General features: G+C 39.3%; 1 protein-coding gene across 4 annotated transcripts in view; it reads left to right on the forward strand.

Annotated features, from left to right (window-relative positions):
- Positions 1–10,960: 10,960 nt before the first annotated feature.
- Positions 10,961–23,647, forward strand: part of hrob (homologous recombination factor with OB-fold) — a 41,241-nt gene continuing 28,554 nt past the window's right edge. For all 4 annotated transcript variants that reach the window (XM_048560737.1, XM_048560740.1, XM_048560739.1 and 1 more), the window contains exons 1-3: positions 10,961–11,067; positions 17,467–17,520; positions 22,002–23,270. In XM_048560737.1, the coding sequence (XP_048416694.1) occupies positions 11,065–11,067; positions 17,467–17,520; positions 22,002–23,270 (1,326 nt within the window). In that variant the 5' untranslated portion in view covers positions 10,961–11,064. The remainder of the gene's footprint in view (positions 11,068–17,466; positions 17,521–22,001; positions 23,271–23,647) is intronic.

Genomic DNA, 23,647 nt, shown 5'->3' on the forward strand with positions numbered 1-23,647 from the left:
ACATCTGCTGCAACTAATCATAAGGAGTTAAAAGACGGCGGGGGGGCGAGGTGGAACATCCTATTTGCCTGGTCATAATGTTTTATGTTAAAAAAAAGCTGCACTTTCCAAATTAAAGCAAATGTTCAACGTCGATGGTTGGATAAGGTGTCTGTGAAGCAATCAATATTCTACAGTGTTCACTAGTCACCAAGATCTCAAGCAAAACAGCTTCATTGTTCATCATCATTCAGTTAACAACTAGAAATAATCAGCAGATAAGAAATGCTCTTTGAAGCTCTTACATAATACGGAAGCAAAGAGTAACAAATTGACAACTTAAGGAACAGAACTACCAGGATCTCTAAAATGTTCACCTTGCACATTGTGGTTAAGCATAAATACTAACAGAAAACAGTGCCAAACAAAATAGCCCCCTCAAACAGTAGCTGTAATCTCTGGCATTGTACACTTCATCCTAGTCACAAAGTGGAAATAGAGGTACGATATCTACAATATAATTAAAACATTTACTCGATATCGCTGAAGTTTACAGCCTGCTCAAATCTTGGCAGTAACCAGAAAAATTCTAAAGACTGAGCTTTGTATCTCAGAAGAATGTGGGTGTGCAGAACATGCAGCAGTAACAAGTATATGTAGAGTGGAATGGCATTAAGGAGATTTCCAAAATATGGTTAAAGTTATTAGCTGAAGATGTTTGATGAGCATTTGGAGCCTTGGATGTTTTAAGAACTCTATTTAAACCAGAACAAGAACATTAGACCAAACCAATTCATGTGTATGAATTATCTCAAAGTACCTAAATGAGACAAGGCCAGGTGCAGATTTTCTTTCCTGTAGCCAATATGAACGCATTCCCAACTCTGGTGTCCTTCAATACGTTAGCTGAAGTCACTCTGCTCTTGACTGTTTGCAGGCATTCAAGTGGCTCAATGAGCATCACCGCCTCCTCATTTGTGAAAGAACCCCTACTGCAGGGCAGCAGGACCTAGCCTTTCAACAGTTTCAATAAATTAGCTATACAGCTCTAATTAGCTACATAAGCTTAATGTATTTTTCATCATCTTATGATGTTTTCCTAAATTTAGATAAATTGTCAGTTTTCATAAAGTTGCTTCAAAGTATTTCAAACATCAATAGTTTAAAGTGTGTATTATTGTTCATTCTACAGCTGAGACCTACACAGTAAAAATCTGATCATTAAACAGCTGAGTACTAATTGATTCAAAAACTGTTAATTTGAGCCAACAGAGAACAGATGTTAAAGTATGACCCGCTCACATCATTAGAGTACAGTCGCCTTTGATGGCATTAATTATTTTAGGCTAATTGGAGCTTATTTGTCCAGGGAGTTTGGTGTGCTGAAATAAATTGTCATAATAACCCAGTAGTTAACAAACTGAATATTCAATGAGACCTTAGAAAACTTTGATTTCATGTCCTTTGACTACACCACATCATAAAATCCCTGCAGTACACATGGAGGTCATTTGGCCCATTAAGTCTTCACCAACCTTCTGAAAAGCATTCCACCCAAACCCAACCTATGTCCATTACCCTGCATTTACCATGGCTAATTCACCTAGCCTGTACAACCCTGCAAATGACAGGGCAACTTAGCATGATCAATTCACCTAACCTGCACAACTTTGTGACTGTGGGAAGAAACAGGAGCACCTTGTAGAAACTCATGTAGACATAGGCAGAACATGTGAACTCCACACAGTCAGTAACCTGAGGTTGCAATGAAACCGAGTTCCCTGGCACCATGAAGCAACAGTGCTAACCACTGAGCCTCTCTGTTGCCCTGGCAAGGATGTGGTACTTCTTGGTTTTTCAACCTGTGCAGAATAAAGACAGATAGCTCTTGCACAGGTTAAAGTGCATTTTTAAACTAATCAAGTTTAAGATTAATCTAGAAGTGAAAGTGTTAACTGATTATCCTTTTTCTTCTCTGCTTGTGAAAATTTTATTGTCCATGTACTTAGTGTAGGGCATATTAAAATTGTCTTTAGTAGCCTAGAACTAAGGAGGAAAATATTAAGTGCGATTTTTGCTCATATAAGAGTACTGTAGCTCTATTAGGAAAGGATTAGTGTGAGCTATGCTGTGTAACTCCTATTTTCAAATTGTCATTTTACTGTTGAAAATAGATACATTAGCAAAGTATTCGAGGAATGTCTGAACATTTCTATCTCTAACTGGTATAACTTGGTACTTTTGTGAAAAAGAAATATAAATATAATTAAACTGAATGATATACAAATATATAAAAATACCAAAATTTGAAGACTAGACAGAAACATCTTATATATTATTCTTCAGTCCAGCCGCTTCTCTTCATTGTTGAGGTTGGTCAGCTTTGTTGTTCTGCAGACGTTTTGTTACCATGCTTGGTAACATCCTCGGTGAAGTGTCAGTGTGTTTTCCCTCCTGGCTTTTAAACTCTGGGGTCCATTACGATGGATTGCCTCACTTCCAGGTTTCCTCCTTAGTGGAATGTGTTTATTAATAGGCTGCTTCGTGGAGTGCCATGCTTCCAGGAATTCTTGTGCCTGTCTCTGCCTAACCTGTACCAGGATCTTGGTGTTGTCCCAGTCGAAGTCGTGGTTCTCCCTGTCCATGTGGATTGAGATGAGTGAGTTACGGTCGTGCCTTTTTGTAGCCAGTTGGTGTTCATGTACTCTTGTTGTTAGTTTCCTTCCTGTTTGTCCGATGTAGTGTTTCTCACAGACTCTGCAGGAAATCTTGTAGATGACATTGGTCCTGTCCAGGGTGGGGAGTAGATCTTTAGTTCAGGTGAGCACTTGTCGTAGGCTTGATGTGAGTTTGTTGCCACTCTGATGCTCAGCGGTCGTAGAAGTCTTTTGGTGAGTTCTGACGTGTTCCTGATGTAGGGTAGTGTGATGAGTGTGTCAGGGCATGTAGTATCTTTCTGATGCTGTTCCTGTAGGCATCTTCTGGCCCAGTTCTTTGCATATCTATTACCCCTGAACACTTGGAAGAGGTATTCCTCCTCCTCTTGGCTTGGCTCCATGTTGCTGCAGTGTGTTGCTGCCCTTCTAAATAGTGTTCACATGCAGCTTTGTTTGTCTGTACTGGGATGGTTACCGTTGAAGTTCAGTACCTGGTCTGTATGGGTGGTTTCTCGGTGTACTTTTGTTTGCAGTTCCCCATTTGTCTTTTGCTGTTCCGTGATGTCCAGGAATGGGAGTTGTTTGTTCTTCTCCTCCTCTCTGGTGAATTTTATTCCTCTGAGGGTGTTGCTTATGAGTTTGTGTGTCTCTTCTAATTTGGTCTGTTTAATGATGACAAAGGTGTCGTCTACACAGCATATCCATAGTTTAGGTTGGATTTGTGGAAGAGCAGTCCTTTCCAGTCTTTGCATCACTGCTTCTGCTATGAGTCCGGAAATAGGCAATCCCATGGGTGACCCATTGATTTGCTCGTATATCTGGCCGTTGAAGGTGAAGTGAGTGGTCAGGCATAGGTCCAGTAGTTTAAGCATGTTGTCCTTGGAGATGATTTCACTGGGGTCGTGTTCTTGTTCAAGTAGTGTTGTGTCATTATCAAATGACACCATGGTCCCTTCATCCTCTATCTTTATGTCTTTGATGGAGTTGAGAAATTCTTGGGCTGCGTGGATGGAGTGGGGTGATTTGTTGACTAGGTGCTTGAGACTTCTTTGTAGTTCTCTCGCTAATCTGTGCGGTGGAGTGCCTGGTAGGGAGACTATGGGTCTGAGGGGGACTTCCGGTTTGTGCACTTTAGGGAGGCCATTTCTTCTTATTCTTAACAAGTCTGCTTTGGTGATCCGTCCTGTTTATTTAAGTCTTTGTAGCATGTATAGGATTTTGCTGCCATTTGAGGTATCTGGTCAGTTTGTACTGGCCGTTATGTGTTCTCGGTGGCAAGCAGTGCTTGGGCTTTGGAGATGCAGTCCTTTTTATTCATTATCACTGTCATGCGCCCTTTGTCTGCAGGTGGTATAGTGATGCTCTTGTCCTTCTTTAATCTGTCCAGGGCTTGTCTTTCCCGTGTGTCGAGGGGGTTGAGTTCCCCCTTTCTGGTTAGCATCGGGACTACCATCTGCCTTATAGTTTGTTGTGTTTCTTCGTTGATATTGTTGGTCTTGAGTGTGGCTTCCAGTGTAGCTAGAAATTCCATTTTGTTGGCATCCCTGTAGTTGTAGTTCAGTCCCCAGGTGAGAACGGCTTTTTCTGCGTCTGTCAGTTTCCTGTCGGAGAGGTTCCTTATCCATGTGTCAGTTCTGTTGTTGTCACTTTTGTGGGTAAGTGGGGTTAGCTTGTCTTGCAGGGTCTGTCTTTTCTTGGCTCTTGTGGTCTGTCGGCTGATGTTAATGGCTTGTTCCATACCAGTTGTCCAGTCTTGATTGGTAGCTTCCTGGAATAACATGTTTTGGTGCGTAATTTCTCTGTTGTATTTGTGGAGCCTGTCGTGTGCATCGTTTATCATTACCCTTACTATCTTGTGGCCATTTTGTTCTGCTGTTTTCCGGGCCTGCGGGTTGTTGATGGGTGGTTTGTATTTCACACTGCGTTCCTGAGGCATCCATGTAGGAAGTTGAGTTGTTCGTGGGTTGCACTCTTACATTTGGTGTATTGTTCCCATTTCCTTGCCAGTTTGAGCGTGTTGTGCCCGTAGGTCTCTAAGATTTTCGAGTAGATTTGTAGCTCGGGTTCATCAGAGGCCGCACTGAGGATGTTATTAAGCATGGTAACGAAACGTCTGTGGAACAACAAACCAGATTGGCAAGCCGACTAATCTCAACACCCTCAACCCGAGCTACAAATCTACTGCAAAATCTTAGTTTCTCTTCACTGTATCATCAATCAGCAGTCTTTGTTCCTGGTTACCTTCTTTTTTATCTGTGAACCATCAAACTGCTTCCAATAGTCCTTCACATTTGTTTTTTTTAGGAAAGCATAAATCAACTAATGATGGATTCTAAGGACTTCCTTTTAGAAAAAAGCCTTATACTCCAATAAATGTGTATTACATCTGCAGAGGAGATTTCTACATGTTCCAAAGCCTGTTGCCGAAGCAAATAATTTTCATTTTAGCAAATGTTTTATTATAAAACTGTTTACTTTGTATAATACTAGATGTCCAATTGGATAATTTAAGGCTCAGTAAATTAAGGAGACTCGCCAATGCACAGATGAAAAATAATTGCAACAGTTTTCTTTTGCCCCAATAACCACAGACAGATCAAGTCCAATCTTTCATTTATGAACCAACTATTTTTCAGCAGCGTGAATTACCTCAAAACATTCATGAAGGTTGCGAACAACTGTATCTGGTTTTAAGCTATGAAGCATCTTGAGCACTTATCAACATCTTTGAATGTTTTGAGAATTTGTGAGTGGTTTGTAGTATGAGCAATTTGTGACAGGTTGTTCAATTAATAGCTGCGATGTGTCATGTTTCAATAGTTTGAGGGCAATTTAGTTAGTTGGTACTTTGACCCTGCATGTGAACGAATTTCATTATGTTGTGATTCTACGGAAAAATTATGTCTCAACACATAAGGGGATAAAGTATCCAGAAGGAATGGACTTTGGAAATTCAGCATTGATACTCTTACCTGGATATATATACTGTTTGCCAAGAGTCTGATTACGAGCAGAACAAGCAGTGAGAGGACGACTCGAGTTTGGAATTTCATGTTATTATTAATGAAAATTAATTACAAATCATTGTGATTTTAAGATCCTTGTATCCCCATCAGAAAGTATACAAATGAGCTAAAATAGATTTCTGTTTGGGCAGTATCTGCTTTTTTATTAATTTGTGGTATGCAGGCTATGCTGGCTTGATCACAGCCTTTGCCCTCCCTCCCTAACAGCATTCTACCTATGTGAATGGATTGCAATGGCTCAAGAAGGCAGCTCATGAACACATTCTTAAGGGCAGTTAGGGATGAATAATAAATGCAGGTCCAGTGAGCGGTATCCACAACCCTGAATTAATTGCTTTTAAATTTGACGGAAATCATCCAAAAACTCATTTGGAATCATGAATATGGCATCTCTGTTGGAGAAACTAGCGGTGTCAACACCTAAACTCAAACCTTTCCATACAATAAGCCAACCTCTCAAATTTGTCCTTAACAGCAATGATGTGGAGCATAACCTGACATTAAAATTGTACATTTAAAAACTAATTTTTGTGTGGACAATGCAGGGTATGGATCCAGCAAGCTAGTCAGTTATCAAGAAGGTGACTCATCACAAATTCACAAAGGCAACTAAGGTTGGATAATAACTGGCGTCTGGCCAGCAGACCCACATCAAACGAGCAAATTTTATTGAGGTATTTTTGCAGACACACAAGCTCTTTTATATAGACATTTTTTATAGTTATTTTAAAACATTAGCTTGCTCATTTGCCATGGATGATGCCTGGCCTGCTGTGATCTCCTGCATGTTTTATTTTCAGTACAGATTCTAGCACCTGCATTAATTTGCTCCCAATTTTATATAGATGTAAGTTGAATATAAGCATAATTATTGCACCCAAAAATAATATCGAGGGTTCAGCAACACCTGCTTCCATCAATCCAACACCGAAAAACAACACTAAATGCTTTTAATAGTGTGACATATAGATGCATTTAGTTTATGTGCAATTTTGTGCGATAGATTTTTTTGAACTGCTAGATAACGTCCTGAAAATTGGCGTAGAAACAATTTTCCTCTCCTATTTGCTCAAGCCTTCCAAAATGTATTTGAATCTTAAAATAGTTATGAAAATTGACATAAACTGATGAACAAATGCTATTTACTCTTCACCGATGGTGTTCTGCCCCATCAATAAATCATTTAGACTAGACTTAAAACCAAAGATAAACTTGGTTCATCTTACTGTTATTTCTGTTTAGCTGGCACCAATTTTATAACACCCACCTATATGAATGGGACCATGCTTATTCCTGAACAATCACTTAACTTGTTATAACTCTTTCCTTAGTTTACTCATACATCCTGTGTTAAACGAAACACATTAAATATTTATGGGGCTGTATAAGGGAATAAAATATTAAAAATGAGCTGTGTGATCAAAAGGAGTGAAATGAATTGTAACACCACTTAAAAATATTATTCCAAGTTTCATACATCTAAGTGGGTTACATATTAGATGAAACTGAGAGGTTTTATTGCCAATGAATAATACTTAAACAGTTAGGCTTTGTGTCAATCCGAAGTTACTACATCAATCATTGAACTCCTGTCAATTTGGCTGCATCTCAAGCCTTTAGCACTTAGTTGAGTCTTAAAGTGCTTTCTGCATAAAATTTTTAAAAACACAAGAATAGACAATTTGGCTCAGCTGGTGTAGGCTGGTGTTTCTACTCCATTTCAACCTCCTCCTGTTTTGATTAATTCATCCCACTCTGCCTTTGTGTGCCGTCATTTAATTCATCCTCTAGTGTCCTAAAAAGGGGTGTATTGATACTAGGGTTGTCAAACACTCCACACTGATCTGGAGTCTCTCAAAATTAGAGAATTACCTCAAGGTTAGTACTGAAAGTAATTTACATAACAATAACAAAATATGGAGTGGTAATTTTCAAATTCCACGATTTGATTTTAATACCTTGCACTTTTATGGAATAAAATGGTTTTAAAAACGAGAAACAGTGATTTACAATTCTGTGAAGAAAAGGTCAGAGTTAACATTTCAGGTCCAGTGACCCTTCCTCAGATGTTGCCAGACCTGCTGAGCTTTTCCAGCAATTTCTGTTTTTGTTTCTGATTTATAGTATCCACAGTTCTTTCTTTTTTAAATCAGCTGACCACAGGTTAACCGCACTTTATGAAATCAGTATGCAAAGAACAAAATCATTGGAACTGAAATTAGCATTTAACTTAGCCAGGAGTGAAAGGCCCTCATCTCCTACATTAATTTATACAAGGATGATAATTTTCACAGACAAAGAAAATGCCTGAGAACCTAAGTAGGTCTGACAGTATTTGTGGAGAGAGAAACAGTGTTAGCATTTCTACTGAGAACAAAGTAAACACGACACAGACAAGCCAAAGCTGGGCCGCAGGAAGCAAGATAAGAACTATGGAGAACAGAGAAGCTCTGGCGAGTTTCTGAAACTATGAAATTCAGTATTGTGATTTTGAAGTGCCTAAGCAGAAAATGAGATGTTGTTCTTTGAGCTTGTGTTGTTCATCATTCAAACATTGCAGCAGACCCAGGACAGAAATGTTAGCTTGAGAGCAAGGTGATTTATTGAAATGACAAAGAATTTGTAGGTTAGACTCATTCCTATGGGCAGAGCAGAGTTATTGTGCAAAGCAGTGACCCAGTCTACTTTTGGTCTTGCCTATGTAAAGAAGACCACATTGTAAGCAGCCAAGATAGTAGACTAGATCAAAAGAAACACAAGTAAAATACTGTTTCACTTGGAAGGTGTGCTTGTGGCCTTGAAGGGGGAAGACGTGAATGGACAGGTGTTTACCTTCTGCAATTGCATGGGGAGGTGCCATAGGTGAATAAGGAAAGGATTAGGAGTGATGGAGATGTGGACCAGGTATCATGGAATGAACAGTCCTTGTGGAATGCTGACAATGGAGGAGAGGGGAAAATGTGTTTTACTTCTATGTATTGGGGATGAACTATAACCCTTGCAATAATCACAGTGACACAATTAACTCAAGCACAGAAATACATGAACCAGTTTGTATTTTGGAGAACTACTCTTGGTAGAGCAGAGGAGATGTATTTATCACTGTATAACTATAGAAAGCTCTCTCTCACTCTCTTTCTCTCTCTCTGCTTCTCAAAGAACAAAGTACCAAGTGACAATACAAACTGGAGAGGTTTGTCCAGACAAAGAGAATACAAGACAGCAATTAAATAACCATTGACACAAGTTAAAACCTCAAAACCTGAAGGACCTTAAACTGCATATGCCTTTCATCTTCCTTTGTGATGCACCCTTTCTCTTTTTACCTTTGTATCAGAGTGCTAGACTAGACTTTGCATCATTATTATACTTGCTGAAGATGAACAGATAATGAAATTGCGCTTTGTTTCACTCAATATAGTCATGCAGTTGGCTCCTTACTGATACGGAAGACATTGCATAACTACAGACTTATTAGAGAGAGTTATATCTTCATGCTGATAAGAATGTAAATCTTTGTTGTAGCTAACCAAAGGGGTTGAAAAGGTAAGGACCAATTCTTGCCTCCTCACTGGTCATAACAATGAGGAAATAAATGAGAGTCATTAAAAATTGTGAAAATTTTCATTTTTTCTCAATACTTTCATTTATGAATTTCTTTACACAAATATGGGAACTGGCAGAAAAATATGTTTGAAACATGAATAAGATAACCATCTGTTCAATTCCCAATTAGTAAGGGAAGATGATGCCTCAAGGATGGATAGATATGTCAAGTACCCAGTCACTTTCACATTGAATGGGGCATTTGGAGGGAAAGTGCAATAAAACCTTCTAGAAGAAATCCAACCAGAAGAACCAACTCCACTTACTGAGTTCCACATCACTTTCTTTGTAAAAATACTCCTTCTACATTTTATATTTAATGTTCTAGTGCTGGCAAAAGGGACAAGATTAATTTAGAATATCTGGTCGGCATGGATGAGTTGGACCGAAGGGTCTATTTCCATGCTGTACACCTCTATGACTTTTAGGTATATAAGTTTCTTTACATCCACTTGATCAGAAAGGTTTGCTCTTAGTTTGAGATAGTAAGAACTGCAGACGCTGGAGTCAGAGATAACACAGTGTGGAGCTGGAGGAACACAGCAGGCCAGGCAGCATCAGATGAGCAAAAAAGTTGATGTTTCGGGTCAGGACCCTTCTTTTTCAGTGGACAACAATTTGAAACAATGTTTCGAGTTGAATTTGTGGTTCCCTTTGTAAACTGCTAGTATCCCTCTCGTAACTTGCCTTTCCACCTATTTTTGTATCATCTGCAAACCTGGCTACAGTGCATTCACTTCCATTCTCCAAATTGTTAACATATATTGTAAACAATTGCATTTTCAGCTCAGATTCTCAGGGAGGGTTACTAGTCTGAGCCCAATTTGCTCTGGCTGAGATGAGTGGCACTTGCTTGCTATTTATGGTTGGTAACTCCAGATCCTTGTTCTTGTCTTCAATCGGAAACTCAGGGAAATTTGTCCCCCTGCTACATGTGTGGTGCCATCTTAAAGCCTCAACCTTACTTTGGAGGGTTTTATTTTCGGATCACCAAGTTGAGATACTTCAGGCACGTGAACATCACTGACATTGCATGATGCATCAGTGGCTCCATGACACGTTCAGTTAATTTGATGTTCTCCTTCTGCAGTCATCACTCTCATTTTCATGAAGCGCAAAACTTATCGACCTGACTGAATTAACAGATTGAATGGTGTGGAGTGATTTGTTATGAATCTTTAGCCGATATCACTTCCTTCCGGCCAAACAATTGTGCAAAATAATTGGGCTTCTTGCAGCATAGAAACCGTTTTCTCCAATCTTTGTTCCTTTATGTGGGCCTCAGAAACATTGAGCCAGCTTCCAACAGTTCCAGCAAGGCAACTGATCAAATGTAAAAGGGCAGGTCAATGGCCAGTTTTTGGTGCTGCTCCTCCCAACTCCAAGATAATCGTGAAAGTTTCTTTCGAAACCCATAAGCACATGCATTATCAGCATCGAGGAATGATCATGAAGAATATAAAAGTGCTTGGATTAGAGTTAAGATATTGTAGTCGACCTATAGCTTCTGATTTCTTTTCCCCAAACACTCAAAAAATGAGAAAACTCACACCATCACCACACAGAACAAGTCGGTTGTCAAGGGCGGAGCGAGAACGTGCGTCTGTGGGCGGGGCGAGAAGCGAGCGGTTATGGGCGGTGCAAGAACGGGTTGCTATGGCGATCCCGGCCGGTGGTGGATTGTGGGAAATAAGGAGACGTCAGCCGGGCGGCGGTAATTTTTGAGCAAGAAGAGGTTGTTTTGAGTTTAGCGTCTTTAGGTTCCGAGAGACAGAGAAAAGCGTGCCCACTTTGGAATGGTTAGTAACTGTCTGGTTTGTAAACATTAGGGTGGGAGTGTGGAGTTCAGATGAGTTGGCAGGGGGAGCTCACCTGGCGGCCTGTGTGATTTTAACCAGTTAAACCCAGGGAAGGGGAGAGTAGTATGGGGAATGGCTATGTTCCAAAGGAGCATGAGGAGGCTGCATAACTTTACACAGGGGCTGCAGAGTGTGCACTCGCAGTGGGACCCACCAAACTTGTTTGTTTTCTTTCTTTTGCAACGAGTTGTGCACCTGGGACTTACTGACCAAAGGTTTGCATTTGTGTAGTGCCTTTCACGATCACCAGCCATCTTGAAGTGCTTTAAAGCTAATCACCTGTATTCTGTAAATCGTCACTGCTGTAGTGTAGGAAAAACAACTTCTACGCACAAAGTTAAATTGCAGTGTGATAATGACCAGTTAATGTTCGTGATGTTGTCTGCGGGAATATATATTGATCAGGATGCCGGCAAAACTGTGAACAGTTTTGGTCCCTTTAATCTGAGGCAAGATATATTTGCATTAGAGGCAGTCCCGATGAATTTTGTAAGGTTGATCTGGGTATGGAGAGATTTCTTTGAGAAGAGGCTGAGGAGATTGGGCCCATACTCATTGAAATTTTAAAGTGACAACCTTATTTAAACGTTCAGTGTATCATTTTTGAAATGTTGATTAAATAAGTACAGTGCATACAATACTTCATTTTGCTGTGTGCTACCTTGTTGTGAAATTCTGGAATTGGGAACTGTTCCACCATATCTTAAGAATGGCAATTTGCATTAATAAAGCACCTAAAAGGTAGCCAAAAAAGTCCCAAAGTGCTTCACCGGAGCATTGTGAGACAAAAACTGATGTGAACTGAGTTAAAGATTGGAATTGCCAGAAAGCTTGGTTTTAAAAGATAGATTTTAAGGAGTGGCTTGAGAAGAAGGCAGGGAGGCATCTTGACAGCTGAGGTCACAGTCACCAGTGTTGAGTCAACAAAACTGGACTGCACAAAAGCTCAGAATCCAAGAGACAATTTGTTTTTAGAGAATTGCCTGACTTGATAAACTTGGAGATGAGGAGAACTGAAAACTTTCAATGGATGTAATGTAATGCATTGCAGGAGCCTCACGATTTCTTAGTGGTGACAGTACAGAGCCATGGTAGTCATAATTTCACATCACATCCCAAAATAATCAATCTGCTTTAGCTGAGAAATGTTTTACACAGTACATTTTGGGTTTGATTTGACAGCCATATTGTTTTTAATAATGGTAATCTTCAAAGGTCGATACAGAACCAGATGAGCACGTAGAAGGCTGTTGCTTCCTGATGTTGATATTTTTAGTTCTCAGGTGTTATTATCAAAGTCAGGCCCAACTCCCATTTAATCTTGCAAAGCCTGAGGCCAGAGAGTAGAAGTAGGTCAGGGGAGGCAGCACAGTTGCCATGGAAGTGTTTCCAAACAATCTGTTGAGTTGATTGGAGTGGGGCTAGATGTTGCAGCCAGACACGATCAAAGTCAAGGGAGGAAGAGTTTGCCATGATAGGGAACAGGTTTGATTTTAGAACTTGAAGGAATGCCCTGAACATCTTAACCTGAAAAGAAATGTTTTAACTTGTATTCTTAATCCAGTACTAGATCTGCTGTTCTTTTACCCTGTGCTTTTGCCAAAGTTGGCACTGGGTGCTGCTGTGTGATACAGCAGAAAAATTTGCTTTGGTGCTGGCGAATACCATCAGACCTGAATGCTTAGTAGTCCATTGTGCCCAAAGTACACCTGTTAAAAGTGGGGATCATATCATGTAGATGCTGCATCCCAAATATTTCCATCCTGATCATGCCAAGTTATCATATGTCAGGTTATATTCTCGGCACCTTTCTGCACTTTTTTTCCACTTTCTGTCTCAAGGGTGAAGTTTTAAATTATATTTTACTATCTTGCACTAAGCCATTGCATGGATTGCTTTGAATGAAGAAAAGTTTGAAATAATTTTATGTCCAGTTACCTTTGTGAGGAATGTGCCTAAGATATGCATTAATGGCCTACTTAGCAGTTGTGAGTGTATTTTTAAGTTGCACAAAGATTAATGAATGATAAATTGTTTGTAGGTGGGTTGATTATGTTTTGATAAAATAAAAACTAACAAATGTATACTGGAATTTTATTATCAAATATTGCATTGTTTTGAGATCGTTAGTGCTAAATATTGCACATTGTTTAGATTATACAATCATTCAAATGCAAATCTGAGTTTACCAGCTTTAAATAAATTATATTAAACAAAAAAGGGGCACCTATACCTCATTGATGTCTTCAGTGTTCGAAGGCTTCAATGTGAACTTTTTTATAGCTTGAAGTGCAATGTCAAATTAAAATCAAAATGTTTTGTTTGAAGTTGGATAATGCTTATTGTTATCAAGTTTTGAAAATGTTAATGGTTTACCTATTTCTAATGTCTTCTACTTTGTGGAGCTTCAATCCCATCTGAGTTCAGTTTTTATAGTCATAGACTCACACAGCACAGAAGTAGCAGAGATAATGGGAACTGCAGATGCTGGAGATTCCAAGATAATAAAATGTGAGGCTGGATGAACACAGCAGGCCAAGCAGCATCTCAGGAGCACAAAAGCTGACGTTTCGGGCCTAGACCCTTCATCAGAGAGGGGGATGGGGGGAGGGAACTGGAATAAATAGGGAGAGAGGGGGAGGCGGACCGAAGATGGAGAGTAAAGAAGATAGGTGGAGAGAGTGTAGGTGGGGAGGTAGGGAGGGGATAGGTCAGTCCAGGGAAGACGGACAGGTCAAGGAGGTGGGATGAGGTTAGTAGGTGGCTTGGGGTGGGAGGAAGGGATGGGTGAGAGGAAGAACCGGTTAGGGAGGCAGAGACAGGTTGGACTGGTTTTGGGATGCAGTGGGTGGGGGGGAAGAGCTGGGCTGGTTGTGTGGTGCATTGGGGGTTGATGACTGTATCGGCGCCGCCTCTTGCTCCCCAGAGGAGCTCGAACAGTTCATCCACTTCACCAACACCTTCCACCCCAACCTTCAGTTCACCTGGGCCATCTCCAGCACATACCTCACCTTCCTGGACCTCTCAGTCTCCATCTCAGGCAACCAGCTTGTAACTGATGTCCATTTCAAGCCCACCGACTCCCACAGCTCTGCCATTTACAATCCGACCCCACCACCCAAGACATTTTTCCATCCCCTCCCCTGTCTGCTTTCCGGAGAGACCACTCTCTCCGTGACTCCCTTGTTCGCTCCACACTGCCCTCCAACCCCACCACACCCGGCACCTTCCCCTGCAACCGCAGGAAATGCTACACTTGTCCCCACACCTCCTCCCTCACCCCCATCCCAGGCCCCAAGATGACATTCCACATCAAGCAGAGGTTCACCTGCACATCTGCCAATGTGGTATACTGCATCCACTGTACCCAGTGCGGCCACCTCTACATTGGGGAAACCAAGCGGAGGCTTGGGGACCGCTTTGCAGAACACCTCCGCTCAGTTCGCAACAAACAACTGCACCTCCCAGTCGCAAACCATTTCCACTCCCCCTCCCATTCTCTTGATGACATGTCCATCATGGGCCTCCTGCACTGCCACAATGATGCCACCCGAAGGTTGCAGGAACAGCAACTCATATTCCGCCTGGGAACCCTGCAGCCATATGGTATCAATGTGGACTTCACCAGTTTCAAAATCTCCCCTTCCCCTACTGCATCCCTAAACCAGCCCAGTTCGCCCCCTCCCCCCAATGCACCACACAACCAGCCCAGCTCTTCCCCCCCACCCACTGCATCCCAAAACCAGTCCAACCTGTCTCTGCCTCCCTAACCTGTTCTTCCTCTCACCCATCCCTTCCTCCCACCCCAAGCCGCACCCCCCGCTACCTACTAACCTCATCCCACCTCCTTGACCTGTCCGTCTTCCCTGGACTGACCTATCCCCTCCCTACCTCCCCACCTACACTCTCTCCACCTATCTTCTTTACTCTCCATCTTCGGTCCGCCTCCCCCTCTCTCCCTATTTATTCCAGTTCCCTCTCCCCATCCCCCTCTCTGATGAAGGGTCTAGGCCCGAAAAGTCAGCTTTTGTGCTCCTGAGATGCTGCTTGGCCTGCTGTGTTCATCCAGCCTCACATTTTATTATCTCAGCACAGAAGTAGACCTTTTTATCCAACTATTCTGCACTAACCAGCCATCCCAATCGGACCTAATCCCATTTGCCAGCATTTGGCCTGTGTTCCTCGAGACTATTCTTATTCATATACCCAACCTGATACTTTTTAAATGTTATGATTTTATGGTATAACTTTGCCTACTTAAGTGAGCAGTTAATATTTGGATACCAATCTCTTATTATCTAATCTCTAACGATAATGTATTTCTCTAGAGTTTAGATGATTGTACTAATAAATATACTGATTTTAGTATTCAGCTAGAGTAGACCAAATGTCAGATTCACTTTCCCACATGTTTTTGAAAGGTATTAATTCATTTTTTATAATAGCTGCAAGAACTGTACAGTTTTAATGAAATATTGATAAATGCAATCTAGAATATTAAATATTGATGCAGACTAGTGAAAGAATTGAAGGGTAGCATTTCAGTAATGGGGGTTCCTTGAAAATGACTAGGGGTTGGAGGTTTTGTAAATATGAATAAAGTCAAAGAAGTTTAAAACTGCCAATGCCCTTGCCACATCAGGATGGTTTACTAAAATTGACTAGCTGGGCAGTAAAGTAATTGTTGTCCTGAGGTCTGCCAGCAATACCCCGAGTAAATGTAAAGGAATGTTTTTCAATTGCAGAAGTTATCGAAATGAATTTGAGTATATTGGGAATAGGCAGTCAAAGCCAAAGAAGTGCAGTTTAAAATCTCTGAAAACAGGGAAGAGGGAGCATCTCTGTACTAAAGTCAGTGCAATTTTTAATTTATTCCAATGAGCCTCCAACATTTGGGATTGGTTTCAAATGGAGCCAGGTAATATTGAATAAATTGGTTGCTTGCCTCAGTATCTAAATCAAATAATTAGCATTCAAACAAAGAGGGACGGAACAAGTACACAAAACGCTGAAGAAACTCAGCAGGTCTGGCATAATCTCTGGAGAGAGATCGAGTTAATGTTTCCAGTCCAGTGTGACACTTCAGAAAAAAGAGGGAGGCATCTAATTGAGGCTTGATTAGACTGTTGTTGTACTTCTGTGATCTAGTTTCAAATCCTACCGAGAAGGAAGAAAATCTCTGGCCTTGGTACTGTGTAACATTGGCTGATAATACATTTTTGAGATGACCACTTTCATCCAGAGAGATCACATTGAGTGGTGTAGGAAATGGCAAGAATGTTAGGGGTGTTTCAGAGAGCTGTTTTTAAAAATACAGTAGGGTAGAGTATAGAAACTGTTTTTTATTTTGTATGTAACTACGTATTTGACCTGGAGCTACCTTAAGTGGAGAATGTACTGTTCCCCAGCAATAATATCTCATGCCTTAATTGGCACATACAGGTTGTTTGGTGTCAGTAGTTTATCCACAGTTCATTTGAGAGGTGAAATTTTCATCTATAAAGGTAACTGAGCAAAAACATCAGGTATGAGTCTGCTGTCAATTTTTTTTTATTCTGGAGCAACTTTGTTGCGTTCCATATGTACCAAACCAAAAGTCCCAGGTGTAAAGGAAACATTACAATTCATTACTCCCCTTGGGGCATTACTAGTCATGATGTCACTACGGCTAGTTCTGCTATAACACTTGTTTCGTTAGCTCGAGTTAACTTCAGAATAAACCTCCAATCTGCATGACTTTGTTACTTCAAAAACTCCAATTTCAAAATTCTGCTGATCAATACATTTTACTGTTATTTTGATAGGTGTTTTTCACCTGCCAATACATCCATCCACGAACATTTTTCACATGGGGTTCCAAGTAAAACCAAGACAATGAATGATTTTTTATTTTCTGGCCCTGTCTAAACTTAGTTTATATGATGTGATGAAGTTTCTAGGGGTTTATGAATATGGTAAATCATGAATTGTTGATGTCTACCTAATAACATCAATTTAGTTTCAAGTTAAAGGTACTGAATTAAATTTTGGTTGTGAAAATTTCGAGAGTAATGAGTAATTTAATTGAGATTGTCAATTGAAAGTGCCAGTCTTAGTTTCTTGACCTTTATGGTCATTAGACCAATAAATGAAACCACACCTCCCTTAAAATACCCTTTTGTAAATTTGTTCAGAAACTCTTTTATTTGAAATTTATTTCTTCTGAAAGAAATGAATTTTCAGGTATTATACAAGATGGATGAGAAAATAAAGGAGTTTCAATGCAGATTATTTTGTGACCACAGTTTATTTCTAAGTTGCGTTATTAACGTTTTTAAATTTTCCGGTTCTCTCTCCAAGGCTTGCAGTTTCCAGAAGCTATTTTCTGTTGATGAAGAGTTTGATGATGATGATGTAAGTAATTTTCTATATAGTTGATGTTAGGGGAGACAATGGCCTAGTGGTATTAGATTGTGAATTCAATTTTTAAAAATTACCGAAAAAGTCTGGAATTAAGAGTCCGTGAATCCACTGTTGATTGTCAGAAAAACCCATCTGGTTTATTAATGTTGGCCTTACCTACTCTGGACTACGTGAGACTCGGATCCACAGCCATGTAGTTGACTCTTAACTGACCTGCGGACAATTATGGATGGGCAATAAATGCTGACCTGGCCAGCAATACCCTCATCCCATGAGTGAATTAAATAAAATTCATTGAAAAGATTCAATGTTTTGAAATTCATTATTCAAATGCTACACTAGAAGAAAATATGATCATCTGCTATTTTCAAAATAACTTTTTCAGCCAGCAGTGTACACTGAACGTGTAGTTTCTAAGCATCAAATGTGCTTAATCGGTGAGATATTAACTGCCAAATACATATTTTAAAACTTATTACTTATTTAACTCTGCTGTAATGCATTACCATTTTCCTTATTTGTTGTAATTTACCAATTCTACATTTTCTGGTATAATCCCTTATATGTTTGCCACTCCATCACTATTGACCTATCCCTTAACCTGTGCACTGATGCATTGATTTGGTTTTGCATAATGGACTGTTGGACTTTTATCAAATATTTGGGTAATTTGGAGGTCTCTTGCATCAGGACATGCAAGATGAATTTCAAAATGGACTCCACTGATTATTCACAAGCTTGATATGAACCAAAATTTGGATATGGGTTCCATTTCAGAAGAAAAAACTTTTTTCCTATTGGTAACATAAATGAAAATTTCTAAAATATGAATAAACCTGCATATTTAGGTATTGATTTCTCTGTTGAGAGAAACTGTCCTCTGACTAAATCAATGTCAAAATGTTATGAGAAAAACGAGATGCTGTTTTTGAATCAACATTTTGATATTTTGGCCTGCAACAATTGTGTACTTGTCCCAAATGAAATTGAAGAAAACCAACTGATAAACTCATTCAGTTTTGCATTTGATATTTTAAAAAATCAGACAAAAATAACAGTTGAAAGACAGTGATGTGCAATAATTTCCTTTCAGTAACATTAAATAAATTATTGCAAGATAAGTAATTAAAATCTCACTGGATCTGAAGCATAATTGTCACTTGGGCCAAAATACAATGGAGCAATGTATCCTCAAATTTTGTTATGGAGTGCATGGGTGTTTTGATTAATTCCATAGCTGAGCAGATTCTATGCATTACTGCACAGCTGTGTACTGGAAATGTTACAGAGGAGTATAGTACCAGCAAAATCTTTAAAATATAAGGGAGTATTTGCAGTTTTGAAGTGGTGACTGTTCAATTTGTGATCCATTGGTTAGCATGGATTCATTTACTTTAGCCACTAACAATGGTGGCTGGTCAAATCTGGCTGAAATTTGGCTCCTTGGAACAACTTGCATGTGTTTACCAAGTAGTGCAGAGTAGAACTCATGACTGAAAATCAGGACATGACTGGGGCAAGTTGCAAAATAAATAGGGAGTTTGTTATAAAGTGGAAAAAAGTTGGGATTAGAGGAGTTAGGCAAAAAATGGAAACTGGTATCAAAAATGATTAATGTTAAGACCATTGTTCACCACTTACTGAAGCAAAGAATCAGTGATTGCAAATCAAATCAAATTTAATCTTCCTTTTAATACAAAGCAAGACTGCTGTAAAATCCTGGAAGAAATTCAATGAACTTGCAAATTCGGGGTATGGTAACCAACATCAATATAGATACGTGTAAGGGAGTATATTTTGGTAAGAATAAGGTCACATACACTAAGTCAGTAAGTTGTAGTGGAACAGTGGTCTAGGTGTATAGATACATGTCATTGAAAGTATTGATAAAGGTCAATAAAGACAATTATCATGACAGGTATTAATGTATGTGTAGATTAGAAAAATCAGATGGGGAAGAAAATAGTCTAGAGGAGGATTTCATTGAATATGCTCTGGATGGTTTCTTAGACCAGCATGTTATGTTGCTAATCAGAGAGCAGCTTATACTAGACCAGGTTTTGACCAATGAGATGACATTAATTACTAACTTAATCATGAGAGCATGGGAAATAAAGACCATAATATGATTGAATTTTGCAAATATTTTAAAGAGGAGAAATGTGGGTTCAAGACTAGTTTGATTTGAAACAAAGGCAACAATGAAGGCATGAAAATAGAGCTAGCAGATGTGAACTGGCAATTTAGGTTAAGGGATAGGTCAGTAGTGTTGTAGTGGCAAACATATAGAAGGGGACATTCCAGAAAATGCAGAATAGTTAAATTACTACAAATAAGAAAAATTATAAGGCTTAGATCTACTATCTGTGAATCATGAAAAAGTTCTTTTAAGAAATCAAACTCAAAGAAAAGACATATGCTTCTAGCATCTAGGTAGATGGCAGGTCAGGAGATTGGACAGAATATTTTTTTTAAAAACTACAAAGAAGTACGAAAAGATTAATCAGGAAGGAAAAATCAGTACAAGAGGAAGTAATCTAAAAATATAGAAAACAAATAGGAAAAGTTTCTTTAGATACTTAAGAGTTATCAAAGTAAGTGTTGGTCCTATAGAAAATAAATCTGGGGAATTAGTAATGAAGGATGAAGAGATGGCAGATGAACTGAACAGATATTTTGCTTTGATTCTCACCAGAAAGAGTACAGATTATTGGAATTCTTTGAAGAAGTAATTTGCGATAGATAAAGGACAACCAGCGGATGCATTGTCTTTCAATTTCCAGAATGCATTTGGTATGGTGCCACAGATAAAAGATCATTGTATGAGGGGTAACACATTGGATAGAAGATTAACCGGAGTGACAGGATGCAGAAAGAAGGAATAAGTGTGTCTTTTTCAAGCTGGCAGGATGTCACCAGTAGTGCGCCAAAGAGGAAGGTGTTGGGATCTCAACTCTTTACAGTTTGTATGAATTATTTTGGATGAAAGGATTGAAGGTATGTAGCTAAATTTGCTGAAGACATAAAGATAGATAGAAAAATATTTTGTGAAGAGGACAGCAGGAGCCTTCAAAAGGTATTGATAAATTGAGTACATGGGTAAAGATCTGACAAATGGATTATAAATGTGGCAAAGTGTGAAATTGTCCTTTTTTTGGCAAAAAGTATAAATATATGTATTATCTAAATGGAGCAAGGTTGCAGAGCTCTGAGATGCAGAGAGAGATTTGGGCGTCCTCGTACATGATTTAAAGAAGGTTAGTATGCAGTCATAAAAAGTAATCGGGACAGCTAATAGAAGGTTATGATCTATTGTAAGGAGAATTGCATGTAAGACTTGTGAGGTTATGCAGGATATAAGATGTTGGTGAGCCTGCATCTCGAATACTGTGTATATTACTGGTCACTGTACTTAGGGAGGGATATTAATGGGTTGGAAACATCTTAGAGAAAGTTTATTAGACTGCTCCCTGGAATGAGCAGATTACCTTATTAGGAAAAGCTAGGCAGGCTAGGCATGTATCTTCTGCAGTTTAAACGAGCCAGAGGCAACTTAATCGAAATTTATAAGATCCTGAGGAAATCTGACCAAGTGGATGTTGAAGGAAGTTACTTCTTGTGGTAGAATCTAAAACTAGGGGTCATAGTTAAAAATAAGGGGACATCCACTTGGATGAGGAGATGAGGAAATTCCTTTCTGCTGAGGGCTGAGAGTCTTTAGAATGTCCTTCCTCAAAAGGCAGTAGATGCAGAATCTTTAAGTATCTTAAAAGCAGAGGGAGATAAATTCTATATCCCTTTAATAATAATCAATAATTTTCAGGTTATGGAAGAATGCAAAATGGAAATTAAGTTAAATGGAAATTTAAAATCAAATCAGCCATGATATATGTGAATGGCACAGCAGCATCAAAGGGCTGACTGGCCTACTCTTGTTCTTTATTCGTGTAGCAAGAAGATTGAAGATATCTGAAGCTTTTTACTTATTTTCAGTTGTGATATGCGTATTTTTTTTAATGTTTCAAAAGCATTAATTTGCAATGAACTCTTGATTGGAAAGCCCTCTGATTGAAAAATGTAGTCATATTTTATGATTTATTTCAAAAATACTCTAAGTGATAGGGTATTTCAATAGGCTTATTTTCCATTGAGCACTGTTTTACTTTGATAGTTGGATTTTTATTTTCAGTGTAGCTCATCAGCATCAATAATCAGATTTGCTTTAATTAAAGTCCTCTAAATTATCGTCGGTCCAGATGCTAAATCATTCTGAATTAAGTGTAACATTTTTTTCAAGGTCAATAAAATAAGTTATTACATAATTGCCTTGCAACTTAAATTGTTAGAGTTTAACTTAAGCAAATCTTTTAAAATCAAAATCAAGTTCTTAAATTTTTGAGTTAACATTCATCAGTTATGATCTCCAGTGACGTATAGCTAATTGTCTTTTTTCTTTAATCCACTGTGGACAGGATTTATTATTGGCTGTGTTGGATGTTGAAAAGACAACTACCAGCTCATCTGGAGCAAATCCGTGTGTTGGGTTAAGGCCCATTGCTTCAGTTCTCAGGACACCTACTAATTCGAATTATGAGCCCAAGAACTTGCTACATGGCAGCTTGGGTCAGAAGTATTGCCAGTTGGAGTATGGTTGTACTTCAAAAAATATGACCAATGAGGATCCTACAAAAAATGCAATGGCTGCATCAGTAGATTCTTCTTCTTCAAAATCAAATAACTGGAATAACAAGCAGAACTCAACACCTGACTTGAAGCAGAGCTCCACTGAAGTTGATGATTTATTTTGGTCTGACTGTGAGGAATTGGAGGAGGATGGTAATGTGCCAGATACAACATTGAGGAAGACCAGTAGTCTGAGATTTTTCGAGAAGACAGTTGTAACCCCTGGAATTGTTCCCTCTCCAAAATGTCAAAATGATCCTGCTATACTACCAGCAACATTGTCACGACATACAAAAGCAGACACTGGCAAGAGTGAAAGTTGCAAACTGGCTGTTCCTTGCAAGTATAGTCAAGAAATGATTCAGATAAATTATTCTGAGACCGCATGCCAAGATTTGAAGTTGTTCAGTCACCCGTCATTGGAATTTAACCAGTGTCCAACCACTTTGAGCAACTCCAATTCTGGTGGCGTTAGAAAGCAAGGAGCCAAAAGTTCCTCTGAGATAATTGAAAGCCACGGCCATTCTGCTGCACTGTCAAATGTTGTGCCAAGAACAGAGTTATGTAGCCCTATTCCATCTGACAATATTAGATCAGCAAAAGAATTATTAACAACAGTGCCACAAAATAATTTAGGAAAAAACATACGAGGGAATGCCAATAGCTCATGTAAACCTTTGTCTTCAAAACTGCAGACTCAATCTAGACCACAGCAAGTAAGTTCTACTGCCACTCAGAACTGTTCAAATCCACTGCTGTTCAGACCAAGGCTACCTCTTCAGAACTCTTCGTTCCCTAAACACTTCACTGGAGATGTCAAAAGAGCAGTTATGTCCAGTATTGAGCCTCGAACATTAATGTGCGCTATTGAAAGCCCATCAGCTGCTAAAGGAGCTCAGTATTCACAGGCAACAAATGCAGGTTGTGTGGGGACCCCTGTTACCAATCACTTGATTCAGTTGGTATCGGCTGCTAATCGGACACCAGAAGCTGTGAGGTCAGACAGGCCCCGACCGAAACGACGCTTTCCTGGACCTGCTGGAATTCTTCCTCAACAGGTATGGCAGCAGACACTGCATTAAGGATGAACCAGTTATTTTGATTGTTCTATCTAGTTCGTCACCAAATCAAAATTGTTGTGCAGTATTGTATTTGTGAATACTGCCATTAAATAAAAGAAGAAAGCAATAAAATGTCCTTAGTTTATCTTTTTTAAGTAGTTACTCGAGGGAACAATTGTGCTATAATCATAATGTTAATGGACTAGTAATCCAGAGGCCTCATTTAGACCTTTAGAGCTATTACCTCAAATCCCACCACGGCAAACCTTTTCAATTCTGTTTCACTTAAACAAATCTGAAATAAAAAGTTGTTCTTGACAATTAAGAGCATTTACAAGGCTGTAATTTAAAATCCAACTGATTCGCTAATGTCC

This window comes from Stegostoma tigrinum, chromosome 31 (assembly GCF_030684315.1).
Source record: "Stegostoma tigrinum isolate sSteTig4 chromosome 31, sSteTig4.hap1, whole genome shotgun sequence".
Classification (NCBI taxonomy): Eukaryota; Metazoa; Chordata; class Chondrichthyes; order Orectolobiformes; family Stegostomatidae; genus Stegostoma; species Stegostoma tigrinum.